This window comes from Sabethes cyaneus, chromosome 1 (genome assembly GCF_943734655.1).
Source record: "Sabethes cyaneus chromosome 1, idSabCyanKW18_F2, whole genome shotgun sequence".
NCBI lineage: Eukaryota > Metazoa > Arthropoda > Insecta > Diptera > Culicidae > Sabethes > Sabethes cyaneus.
This window is the reverse complement of record NC_071353.1, coordinates 59,409,316-59,423,366: the sequence shown is the minus strand read 5'-3', so window position 1 is coordinate 59,423,366 and position 14,051 is coordinate 59,409,316. Positions and strand designations below refer to the sequence as shown.

The following is a 14,051-nucleotide window of genomic DNA, read 5'->3' as shown; positions in this document are numbered from 1 at the left end:
TTTTTGTCCCACTGGTGTTGGGCCACTGAAGGGGGGGGGGGGGGGGGGGAGGGGGGCGAAAAAAACAAAGAATTTTTCAATCGAGCAAACAAAATGGATTTTAGGCATTTTTATTTAAAGTTTAAACGTGAAAACCAAGTCTATTCTTGATTTTAATATATACGTTGTTATTTTCCATGCAAAAATCTACGAAAAAAGAAAAATGAAAGAAATTTTTAGGCCGATTTTTGGAAATTCTGCTGTTTGAATTTCCATGAATCATTCGTACAAATATTGTACAAATATTGCTTCTTGCAATGCTTTAACCACAGACTAACAAACGTAACACTTCGAACAAATTTTCTAACAAAACATCGTTTCAGTGACACCCCTAAAACTTGGAAAAAACACTAGCCTAACCTGGTGCAGTCTTCGCGCTACGCAAAGCAGCTTGCTATAAATTTAGCAATGCTATAAATTTACTTGTATATTATCTGACAACAGCGCCAGCGCAAGCGAGCGACGTTCTCGCGCAACGACTGTTGTTTGAGTCTAGGCTTAAGTGAACATTTGAAATGATCGTTTTTATTGGCGATGGAATGAGGCTACAGTGTTACGTCTGTTAGTCTATGCTTTAACATTAGACCCAAGTAGCACTTGTAACTTATTATAAAAATAAAAAAATAAAAAAGGTTACACAATAGTTACATTTAGGACACTTGTAACGAGCTAGGTTACATAAAATTAAAAATAGTTACATTTTAGTTTTGTGGTGACAAAAATCTCAAAAAGTTACCAAATAGTTACCAAATGACCAAATTGAAACCTTTTTTCGAACTGTCATAAACTTGGTTGTCGCAAAACAGTCAATTTTCAGTTACGAGCCGTTACATAAGCAAAACAGTTAGCTAGTAATATTTCCACAACAACTCGTTTACTCTACCTTGTAAACACGATGGATTGAGCAAACCATAATCAACCATAACATTTTCGCAGCAACTTGTCAACTGTACCAGGTAAACATGACGGATCGAGCAAAAAATACATCTCAAGAATTTTACTACTGCTCAAGATAAACATTTGGTACACGGGATGCAAAATGCACATAAAAATGCTTTTGCTTACTCAACTGATACTCGGAATATTCTCCGGGGAATTCTTCGCAGAAACTGTTATTAAGTAATCAATTTTGTTTACTCTCAAACGTCAAAACGATCAAGTTACAACGAAACGAAACCGGCAATGAAAATAAGTTAGTATGTAACCTAAAAATGATGATGTAAAAAATATTTTAGTTACCAGGTGACTACAACAGCTTTAATATTGGTTACCGTAACCACCAGCGTAACCAGACAGAAAATTTAGGTTACGTGCAATTAGAATGTAACTGAAATGTAACCTTTATGATCAACTAAAGGGAAAATGGCTATGAATTTTTCTTAGCGATAGCGAAAACTTTTAAAACTTACTTTTGATCAATTTCAATTCATTTTTGAACGATTGCTGACTAAGAATAAATTAAAAAATCAGAAAATAAAAATTAAAATTTTTTTATTGTACATATTTGTTCTACAAAAAATGGATTGATTAAAGAAGTAAGTAATAAAAAACTACATTAAATTAGAGCGCGTGAATTTTTCAAAGCTAGAATCATTGGTTTCACCATAAATTTGAAACTGCATTAAAATTTGTGTTGAGCTAACAAGCGAAATTAATACATTCTTCAATATTCATTTACTTCTTGACGTTGATAGCCATAGGTTGAAATAAATCTTCTTGCATTCAAGCAATATTGTAACCTGCAGCATTATTTTCACCAGGCAATAAAAGTTTCAAAATGACTAATTTGCCACCAATTGAAAACAGTTTCTAGTTTATGTGTAACTACAATAGTTACATATTGGTTATTGAGTAACTGTTAATGTAACCATATTTAGTTACACAAGTTGCGCTATTTAGGTTACACAACTGTTATATTTTCAGTTACTGTAACCCAAATTTTACATTGAAATTTGTCGCATATCAGTCTCTGCGACTAAATTGTGACAACGTGTGCTACTTGGGGAGTAAGGAGGGGTAAAAGTGCGATGCGGGTAAAAGTGCGATTCAATGATTTATCGGTGCAGATTCCGAGTAAATTTTCTACATTGGCATGGATGGGTGACTACTTTGACAGCTTGAATCTAACGTAAACTTTGGTTGCTTACGAAGCATAGTTGCTGAGTTATGTGCAAATGTTATTTTAGGGCGGTTTTGATGTAATTTTGACGTAGGACTACGTCTTACGGCAAGTTTTGAGATAGGGTGTCATTCCAAAAAATCGAAAAATGCGAGCGTCACGAAAAATGAAAGGTTTTGAGCGCTAATAGCTCAGCGGTTTTCTGATCGATTTTCAATATTCTTACACCAATCGATCGGAAAATCTTTTAAAAATTGACCCAAATAAAGAAAAGTATGGATTGTTGATGTTGAACTATTGAAAAATTGAAAATAATGAACCTATGTTTTACCAGAATTCTCGCTTCGTGATTGGTTGGAAGATTCTTTACGATGATCTAAACCTATACCAATTTGATATCTGTGTTTGAGAAGTAAGCCAAAACAAGTGACCAAGCTACCACATTTCAACAAGATTTCTTAACACCGCGATTAAACCTAGACCATTTTGATGTCCTTGCTTGGGAAGTACGCCAGAAAGAGTGACAAAGCCCCCTCGTGCCAACAGATTTCTTACGAACGCGATCAAACGTAGTCCAATTTGATGTCTGTGTTAGAGAAGTGTGCCAGAAAAAACAACAGAAGTTCGTCGTCCCAACAGATCGCAAATTCTTTACTGCGAGACGATTAAACCTAGGCGAATTTGATATCTGTGTTGGAAAAATGTGCTACAGCTGTAGTGTTCGGTTATAATATGACACTGTATGAATACGCATGCTTGCCGTTTCATTAGAAGTGTAATGAAAAGATGTGCTGTTCATAAAATACGATTGAATTGGTAAAATCCCTTCAACGTGGGGAAGCAAGGGGATAAAAACAATCTTTAAATTCTGTAAGGTAGCAGGAAAGCAATAGTTTGTGTTCTTGATTTTGTTAAATTGTTTCCAAGTGTACATAGAAATAACTCTGAAATCTGTTGAGGCTTGAACGTATGCAATGTTACTACTTTGATAAATGTTACATACAACGCATGTAGCATGTATATATGTTGCATATAGCATGTATACATGAAGAATTGAATGATTACAAGCATGGATACATGCTACTATCACTACAAAGAGACTTACGTAGTCCTGCGTCACCTATATATGCGGTCGTGTCCTGTACACAACCCCTCTGATTTTTTCGTTATACGGCAAATACGATGTCAACAGGAGGATATTAATTGTTGAAAATTTGTAGCAGCGTTTTACATCACTCGCATATCTGTTTTGAAAATACGGCGAAAATAATTTACAAAATATATTTCGCTTTTCCGTAATTCAATCTAACCCCGTCAAGCGCCTAGCTTGGTAAAAGTTCGATTCACGGACGGGGCAAAAGTGCGATTCATGGACGAGGCAAAAATGTATAGCTAATTATATAAAGCTTTAGGCTTTATATTACAGATACTAGAAATGAAAGATCTGCAGAAAACTGTGTGCTCTACAGATGTTGGCCGAAGAAAAACAATGTGTTTCCGCTGATGAAACAAAAAACAAACGTTTGGAAAAGTCTCGATCTAACGGAGGTTGCAATACACCAGCGCAATGTATAAAAGGTGCAAATTGAGAATATTCCTTACCGAAACCTAACGCAGATTGAAGAAAATATAGTTTTGTTAGCTACTGCTGGGCTAATTTCATGGATTCTAGCTTCGAACTTTTACCCCGTGGTATTCGCACTTTTGCCCCGCTAGTGGGGTAAAAGTGCGAAACGGCACGTGATCAGAAGAATGAAGAATTTATTTTGCACAACACTATTACCGCAGATGATTTATAGTTGAATGTGAAGACATTGAGTTACTGCATCACTATAAAATATATTATGTTGTTGTCCTTGTTTATATCTCACGTAAATTGATGACAACTTCAAACATCGCACGTATGCCCCGCCCTACTCTATGATGTTTATTAACTTACACAATTTTCTGTTATTTTATGCTTTTTAATCAAATCTGAATATAGGTCCCACTTACCCCGGTAAATGAGGCAACTGGGACCTATCACCATAATTTTGAAAATTCTCCTCCAGATTCATTTCATGTAAATTGATTGGCTTTTTCGTAATTAAACTTTAGAAGTGATATCACTGAAGGGTTTCTTTGCTGAAAGAATTTTGAAATAATCATAGGTATAGATAACACAGTGGAATAAACCCTAACTATGCAGTTTTTAGGTCTCACTTGCCCCGGGGTACCTTACACTTTTTTTAGTTCAAAATGTGGTGCTCCTTAAGCTATGCCAAAAATGAATGAATAATTTTAGATGCAGGAGAAAAAAATTTATACATTTTTTTTAAATTTTTTATTTATTACTTACTCTGCTGCCCGCATATACAGTATTGAATAAAACAATAAAAACATTTAATGCAAAAGTGCAATGTTGTTGTAAAAATTAACTTTTCATATACTACAACCGTTTAAATTTCCATTCAATTGAATCAATCTTATTATTGAATTTGGGGTGAACCACCTACCGGTTGAAAGCCCCTTTAAAAAGTAAATAAATAAATAAATACATAAATACATAAATAAATAAATATTATTGAATTTATGAAAACTAACGTTCGTAATAAATTCAATTAAACTATTTTTGAACTAAAATTATTTTCAAATACCAGATTAAGTTCGTTCGTAAGTAAGTTCGCAAAAAAAATTTAAATGGGTAATATTTGTAGTGTTTATACTAAATGAAAGCGAATAAGGTGAGGAAGAAGATATGTTTCTACAATTGGGGATCTGTTTAATTCAACCCAAGTTAAAACGTGATAAATTTTTGGTGTTTATTTGCTCTAGAAAAAGGTTTTTTCTGATAAAAAAAGTCGTGGTGAAGTGTGCATAACAATTTAGTTTGAGAAACAATTCATTGCATATCACAGTCACTTAAAATATAACGTTGTACGTTATTTTCAGAGGTAAAAATTATGTTGGGACCAACTCAATATTTAGAAATTTTACAAACTGAATTGATTTTTTTTTTCGCTAAATAAAGAAACCAGAAAATAGTGCCCACTATATGTATCTCGTTACGCTTCATACGCTAGCATAAATTTTACCAAAATGTACAGAGTTATATGGGGGCTTTACACTACCCAATTTGAACTGTAAACCATCTGGCGCTTTTTTAACTTTTGGTTAAAACCTGACAGGTCAGCAGTTATTTCCTCTGCGGTAGAAAAAAACCTGCTCTGAAACATGATTATTTTTGACAGTTCGATGGTTATACTTCGATTGTCTTACCTGACACATGACATGATCTTTCTGAGCGTCAGTACCCACTTAATTTTTACCTCTGAAAATAACGTACAACGTTATATTTTAAGTGACTGTGATATGCAATGAATTGTTTCTCAAACTAAATTGTTATGCACACTTCTCCACGACTTTTTTTATCAGAAAAAACCTTTTTCTAGAGCAAATAAACACCAAAAATTTATCACGTTTTAACTTGGGTTGAATTAAACAGATCCCCAATTGTAGAAACATATCTTCTTCCTCACCTTATTCGCTTTTATTGAGTATAAACACTACCCATTTGTCAAAGTATGGAATGGTTCGCAATTCAAATAACAATTTAATCATTTGAAATAATTACTGATCTAATCTTCAAAAGTAAACTGATTTTTCTCGCTGTTTAAACATTTAATTAGAATCTTTGGATTAATTGTTTCTACGATTTCTCAACTTTTCACTTTGGTAGAGTTCATTTATGCAATAGCACAGAACAAATAAAGCGGGAGTGTAAGATTTCGAATTTGATGTTCCCCAAATTTGTTTCGAACCAAAGTATTCGTTTTGGGTAATATAAAATAACTGATTTGTAAAAAATATATGTTAAAATGCTAACTTCTTTAAACATATGTATTCTTCAGAAGGACACAAAAACTCTTGATTTTATAATAAGCATGCACAATATATCATAATTTTGATTGTTTAAAAATACAATACAATATTATTTTCATACTACTAAGATAGTTCATTGTATAAAATATATATTTAGTTGGACTTTTGATAGTACACTAATATACCTACAGACTATTACATTTTAATATCCTTCATCCTTCCAGGTGTTTGCGCGTTAATCCCAAAGGTCTGGACGAGGAAAGTAAAGACTACCTGTCCCTCTACCTGCTACTCGTATCCTGCAACAAATCAGAAGTGCGAGCTAAATTCAAGTTTTCGATATTGAACGCAAAACGGGAAGAAACAAAAGCGATGGAATCCCAGCGGGCGTACCGGTTCGTGCAGGGCAAAGACTGGGGCTTCAAAAAGTTCATCCGGCGAGATTTTTTGCTGGACGAAGCGAACGGTTTGCTGCCCGAGGACAAGCTGACGATATTCTGCGAGGTAATTTGTGAATATCATCCTGGTGACATTTATTTTCATTTATGTTTTCGTCTTGACCTACAGGTTAGTGTAGTCGCGGACAGCGTCAATATTTCCGGTCAGAGTAATATTATACAATTCAAAGTGCCAGAATGTAAACTATCAGAGGATCTGGGGATTCTGTTCGACAATGAAAAGTTTAGCGACGTGACGTTAGCAGTGGGTGGACGGGAGTTCCAGGCACACAAAGCAATCCTAGCGGGTACGTTGCAAATAGATAAGACTAGAAAAATGTTTCCATTGACTGTCTATTTTCTCTCTTGTAGCTCGCAGTCCTGTGTTTGCGGCGATGTTTGAGCATGAAATGGAGGAGCGTAAACAGAACCGCGTGGCAATCACTGACGTTGACCACGAAGTATTAAAGGAGATGCTTCGGTTTATCTATACCGGCAAGGCACCCAATCTGGATAAAATGGCGGACGATCTATTGGCGGCGGCCGACAAATACGCTCTCGAGAAACTGAAAGTGATGTGTGAAGAAGCACTCTGTGTTAATCTATCGGTGGAAACAGCCGCGGAAACGTTGATTCTTGCCGACCTGCATAGCGCCGATCAGCTGAAAGCGCAAACGATAGACTTTATCAACACGTAAGTTGCATTTGGTTACAGTTATTACCACCTAGAGCAGCGTTTCCCAAATGGGAGGACCCCCGAGGTTCACCAAAAATTTGGTTCGCTGCAGAAAAGTATAGGGAATCCCACCATTGGGTTCGCGAGTCAAAAAAGGTTGGGAACCGCTGACTTAGAGCATTGTATTTGTGACATTAACAATGATGTATTTACATCAGGAAAATTAAAAAATTTAATTGTTTTATAAGTAATTTGAATTTCGTAGGTACGTGCTATATTCGCTATATTATAAATGTTAACATCGGCATTATGAACAAACTGAAAATTTAATTCCATCTTTCATACAATTTTTAACTCAATTTTTTTCAAACGAAAATTAAATGATGCGTTTCAATTTTCATAGCGTTTAAGCAACGGTTTTATATATTCGGGTCTGAAATTTATGCATTTATGCAAATTATGGACCAACTTCTTAGTTCTACTTTCATTTTCGGCCTCTTCTCCGCATTGCTGGGAAAAACTAACGTATTTTTTGCCAATGGACAGTGCTTTGTTTGCATATCTGTTTCGTGGTAATAAATTGGTTCTTTAGATTTGTGCAATCGCCGAATAATTAAAAAATGCCATCATATGTTTTAAATTCAGTTTGGCTTAGGACCGAACTTGAGTGTCGTTTTTTGTAATATAAGTAGCAAGGATTATTTTAAAAATAGCAGAGCAATATCGTTTTTTAGAAATCATCTAAAAAATCATTCTAACCAACGATTACGAAGAAGTGAAATACTTGCAAACATTCTACATTGGCATATTAAATACCCACCGCACGCTAACACATTTTCTCCCTGCGTACCACTTTTGTTGAACTTTTTGTTGCCGCTGTTTTTAGGGGTTAAAAGTGACTTTCCTTATGTAAAAAATCACGAGAAATCGTTTGATGATGGTCTCAACGCGCGAAAATGACGAGAAGTAGCCCGTTTTGCTCGTTTGTTTTGGGAACGTCAAAAACAGTATTTCTCGATTCGAATCAAACATTCTAACCTCTCCGGAATGTCAATGCTATGTTAAAACTGCATACCTGGGTAAATGGTCTAAGTCCCCCCCTCTAAGTCCCTTCGTTTGCATTTTTTCAGCGTACCGTTGCGGGACATGACCAAATTAAAAACACATTTCTGAGGTTTTTTCTTAGTTGATCAAAAACAAAACTTTCCTGGAAGTTTCAGCTTTTTATCTCTGCTGAAAAAACGTGTGGGTCTTAATGGGTTAAGGCGATTTCTGTAGTCAGAAAAACCAACAAATTTGAGTTTTCAAAAATTGTTTGAGAAGTTTATTGATGTTAAAACGTGTGCATATGCCTGTTAGGTAATTTGGCCCATAGAGTCATCTTATTACTTACTAGTTAAGTTAGGAAGGTTTTCCGTTTTATTCTACTAAATCTACTCGTATTCGAGATTCTGCTAAGACGCTCAACGTGAGAGCTTTTAATCTTATTACTTACTTACTTTTTATTTTTTCGGCAACAATCCGCTTACCTGGGCCGAATTTAGGAGAAAATTTCGCGCTTGTCTGTTTCCGGCTGGCCTAACAGCCGCTGTTCTAGCATCCTCGACAACGGCGTTCATCCAACTGTTACGGGACCTGCTTCGAAGTCGGTGGGCTTTGTCCGGTTTTCTGCTAAATATGGTTTTCGCGGGTATCTCATCCGGCATCCTTGCTACGTGGCCAACCCGCTTTTATTCGCTATCCGCATCTCTATATACCTACTTGGTAAGTGCGTGGTTCATGCTCGTCGGTCGCTCTCTTACAACGTGCACGCTTTATGGCCGTAGAATACCACTGGGAGAATTAGCATCTTATAGAACGCAAGTTTCGTACGGAGTTGCAGGCTACGGGACATCAGCTGTCTATGTAATCCGTAAACGGCCCTGTTGGTAGTCGTTATCCGCCTTTTTACTACACGGCTCACATCGTTGTCCCATGTCACTAACGTTAACGTACCAAGGTAAACAAATTCGTCGACCACTTCAAAAGTATCTCCATCTATCACCATTACAGTTCCAACACCCGAAGGGCTGCCACGCTCTCTACCAACCACTATATACTTCATTTTGGCAAAGTTTATGATAAGCCCTATCCTTGCTGCTTCCTTCTTAAGATGCGTGTACGCTTCTTCTTCCACGCCTCTACGGTTAACAGCAATGATATCGAAGTCATTTGCGAAACCTAGAAGCATGTGAGATTTCGTGATGCACGCCTGCCCTTCGAATAGCACTTTCCAATGGAATATTAAATAGCAAATTCGATAGCCCGTTACCTTGCTTCAAATCATTTAACGTCACAAACGATTTTGATTTTGAACCATCAAAGGTAGCACGTATCAGCCTGTTTAATCAGCTTTGTTGGAAAACCAAGCCTAATCTGCCATAACTTATTTCGTTTAACTGAATCGTATGCCGCCTTGAAGTCTATAAACAAACCCTGTTTCGTAAATAGGGCATATGAGACTTTCCATAGTCCATAGGTAGTTCCTGCTCAGTCTTTTTTAGTATAACCTGATGGATTGACAATAGAACCGTTCGCTCCGGACGTTCAAAAGTTCGAGATGCGGTCCTTTCCAGCTGCTTTACCGTTTTCAGGTTGGTAGCTGCTTTTTAACCTCATCCAGGGTTGGTGGATCCACTGCCTGTCCATCATCCTCATTCGTTATCCTGTTTTTGCTGACAGCTCCATCTTGTTCACTATTCAACAGTACATCGAAATGTTGTTTTTAACGTCTGGCCACCTCCGATCTTTTGGTAATCATGCTCCTCTCTTCGTCGTTGCACATATGCACGGTCCGGTTCCTGATTTCGGTGATCGTTTAAAAGAACCTTCTCGTATCGTGCGTCTCGAAGCAATTCTCCGCTCCGCAAGAATGCGATCCCAGTGCTGGCGTTTATTACGACGGTCTCTTTTCTCGGCATCTCTCTCTGCTATGGCGTGTCACAGTTGCAACCAATATGTGACTTCTGGCTCGATTCTTCTCATCAGTCACCCGTTGGCACTCTATGTCAAACCATTCACTGGAAGTGGCAGCAGTACTCGCGTCACTTCTCGCGTTGTAGTAATTATCGCATCGTGGATGTGCTTCCATTGCTCGTTCAGGTTCCCTTCAACTTGTTCACCGATCCGATCATCTGTTTTCTGAGAGTATTCTACAGCATCTCCTTTCGCTGATAACCACCGAATGTTCGGTCGTATCTTACACGTTAGTCTCGATTCGGATACGTTGGACAACCGGGCGCAAATCTTGCTTGCTACGAGATAGTGATCCGAGTAGACGTTTGGTTCTTGGAATCATGCGGTACGATTGCGACATCAGAAAAGTGCCGTCCATCAACCAGAACGTGGTCGATCTGAAAGTAGGCCTCTCCATTAGGATGTTTTCAGGTGTGCTTCCGAATGTTTCGCCGTGCAAAATTGGTACTACACATTCCTCTGCTTGTAGTGAAGTTGATTAGCCTAGCGGTGAAAAGTTGAAACTACGGTGCATTTGCTAATGGCCTTTGCGGTGCGGGGGTTTTCGTTATAGACGTTACAGATTGATTGTATTATTAGTTTTTAATATTTCGTACTTTAGGATTGCGGATTTTTTTACAATATTTTATATCGAACATTTTATGACTCTTATTGCCAAATATAGAGCTATGCATTTAATCACAGTGACAGTGATACAGTGAAAGTTTTCACACGTTTTCAACATTGTAAAGTCATGATAAAGTTTTGGTAGTTCTACCAAGTTTTTTTGAATAAAACTGATAGATCATGCCAAACGAGACTTGATGGCAAACGTTTTAATTTTATATTTTTCTTTCTCGTTTCATTCAACCTTTTCCGCTCGGTCAACACGATCGCCACCCAGCAGCCATGCGACGGACGTGATGGATACCGTTGGCTGGAAGAACATGGTGACAACACACCCACACCTAATAAACGAAGCATTTCGTGCTCTAGCAACGCAGCAGATACCACCGATCGGCCCACCCCGCAAGCGGGTCAAAATGAGCTGAAATAAGATGTTGACATCCGTGCAGTCCGTGATGTCAACGTCGCCGTCACCACCAGCAATCATCACTACTAAAAATACTACTACAACCACGTCACCATCATCATCATCATCATCATCTTCTTCATCATCATCTTTATCATCAACTACATGTTTATTATCATCATTGACAACAACCACCAAAACGAACACAGCCAACACCACTGGACTGTATCAATTGACATCATCGGTTGCATCGCTGCCGACCGGTTCGACAGAAGAAACAGCCGCATCAATCGCAGCACTCACAACCCATTCGACGCAGCAGCAGCAGCAGCCGCATCAGCATACATTATCAAGGAAACTGGATCAAGCACTTAACTCCGAAAATTCCTCAAAATCCATCAGTTCTTCGTTGTTGTCGTCCTCCCCTACCTCCTTTGCATCCTCATCTTCGTCTCTGCTAATCAATCATCTCACTAGTCCCCATGCGGGACCGCATGTTCGCTCTTGTAGCACTGATGGAATGATGAAGCAACAGTTTGTACGTTATGATTCTAATAAAATGCCAACTGCAGTAGCAGCACAACCTTTGTGTAAAAGTGGCATCAGCTCTGGTAGCAAGAAGCAACTCAACTCATGCGTTACCCCAGCCTCAATGGTCAATGTAAGCGATATTGCAGCCGGGCTAGCTAGTGCAGTTGCCGCAGCCGTGGCAGACGCAGTAACCGTGGCAACAATTGGACGCAATTTGAATTTAAACTTGAACAGCTACTCCCAACTGCGACAGCAATTGGAAATGCACAATGACAATGTTGCGGCTAGCCGCCAAAATGGGAACAATTGCACATCATCCCCGGAAACACTACCAGCAACGGACAGCCAATTGAAGCAATTTTTGAGTGGCACAGCCACGAATACCAACAGTAGCGCAGGCAACAATCATCAGCACCATCATTCCCAGCAGTGTCAACAGCGTCGAGGTGCAGCGGTTTCTGCGATAGACGGAATCGATAGCAGCACTCGAAAATGTCTGCCAGCATCGTCATCCGAAATTTGTCTTCGTTAAGAACCAGGATATGATGATAAATGTGGCATCCCAAATCACCAACCGGAGGCAAAATAATGCAATCGAAATCCTGTGTTCCCCCACATCAAAATGGCAAAACGGAAAGAAAAAGCAGTTCTTTGCTTAGAAAATCTAGTTTCAAGATAGTCTCTCGTTAGTAGCATTCTCTTAATGGTAGTGCATATGTATCGATAATAAAAACAAAACACGTGAGTAACAGAAGCAAAAAAGGTAACAATTAAAGAGGATTGGAGAAGTAACAGCAATCATTTTTGGATGAGAGGCTTTAGCTGTTGGAATTTGGTTAATTTGGTTTTTGTTCAAATTTCCCAAGAGGAAATACGTTTTGCCAGTTCCGTTGGCAAAGCAAGCACACAAGCAAACAAAATATTTGACTATAAAGTAGCATGTTTTCTCCCGAGTTTTCTTCTCAAATCGAAACACTTTTCGCCTTTGGGTACAAGCGCGCACGCATGTACAGTTTTCCAAACACCCACCGCCAACAAGCAGAACAATGGCAGATATCAATGCAGCGCACTTTGCTCAATCGAGGGAAGTGAAATCATTTTAATTCAAATAAATTAAATTAATTTATACAATGTGATATTTTTTGTCTATATATGTTAGCTAATGTAATATAAATGATAATGCAAAAAACAAACGACAAGAAACCAATTGTGAGAGGAGAAAACCGCAACCTATGAGGACATCCGCGGAGAAAGCATCAAAATGAGTCCATCTCTTTTCTTTTTTTATCGATTTAGACAAAAAGTATCTATCTATTATCCTACTGAGCAGTAAAATAAACTATCTGAAAAACAAAAAATAACAATTCAGACATTACAGCAAAATTGCGCAAAATTACTCAAGTTGACATATATTCTGGCGAGTTATTACTTTATTCATTCTCTGTTTCTGTATACACTCCTACTACCATTCATGTAAAAAGCTTAGTTTTAACCAGTAAACTTTGTTTAGTTGCAAGCTAAATTAAAAAGAGCACCTCTAAAGTTATGAGAGTTGGGTTCGTTCTTGTCAAGTTCTTTATTTTACGATCGACTACACTTAGGTATTTTTAGTTATCCCCATCCAAGATAGGTGTTCAATTGCAAGTAAATCAACGTGGAAAAAACATACATACAACAAACCTTGGCTATATCGTTGAATGTAGTTATTCGTTTTAGTCGCTACTTTTTAATAAAAAAAACATGGTAGGTAAAAAACACAAACAGCAAACAAATCCGCAAAAATTGAGTTTTTGCATTAATAAAATATCTAAGCCGAGAGAAGACAGATGAATTACTGAATTTATTCAATGTCGAAAATGAAGTAATATGGTAGACCCCAACCTGGAAGTTAAGCAACTGCAGATGAAAAAATTGACATCAACAAACAAAAACTAAGAATTGATATAAAGGCTAAAACGATAAACAAATAAATTTAGTAGCTTCATATGTGATTACAACTCTATGAATAACTATTTCAAAATACCGTAACAATAAAAGAGACAGTTGAAAATCTTAATATTGTTTATTTTTGATTATAACTAGTTATAATAAATTTACTAGTTATAACAAACTTCAAAATCCGACCATAAATTGTCTCGTTTTTTCAGCTAGAGCTGCAATGTCGTAGGTAACACAAAAAGAGCGCTCTTTTTGCTATTAACGGAGGAGTAACCATAGCGCCATAAATTCAAAACATAAAACTATACTTTGTTCAACAATATTGTAGATAATAATTAAATTCTACAATTACGCTAAAGGCCACCGTGTTGTTTCGCTGATGCGCTGTAGTCAAAAGATACTGAACAAAAAACAGTAAGTGAA

The 14,051-nt window shown here is 37.4% G+C and overlaps 2 protein-coding genes across 5 annotated transcripts in view; both read left to right on the top strand.

The window, feature by feature from the left end:
* Positions 1–11,178, top strand: part of LOC128745204 (protein roadkill) — a 148,778-nt gene extending 137,600 nt beyond the window's left edge. For 2 of the 4 annotated variants that reach the window (XM_053842253.1, XM_053842228.1), the window contains exons 4-6: positions 6,244–6,764; positions 6,829–7,150; positions 11,034–11,178. In XM_053842253.1, the coding sequence (XP_053698228.1) occupies positions 6,244–6,764; positions 6,829–7,150; positions 11,034–11,178 (988 nt within the window). Of the gene's footprint in view, positions 1–6,243; positions 6,765–6,828; positions 7,151–11,030 lie in introns of all 4 variants that reach the window. The other 2 variants (XM_053842244.1, XM_053842236.1) reach the window with 2 other exon arrangements.
* Positions 11,179–11,184: 6 nt separating this feature from the next.
* On the top strand, positions 11,185–13,730 carry LOC128745230 (putative protein TPRXL). The gene has a single exon (XM_053842265.1). The coding sequence runs from the start codon at positions 11,185–11,187 to the stop codon at positions 12,220–12,222; it is 1,038 nt and encodes a 345-aa protein (XP_053698240.1). The 3' UTR covers positions 12,223–13,730.
* Positions 13,731–14,051: the final 321 nt, after the last annotated feature.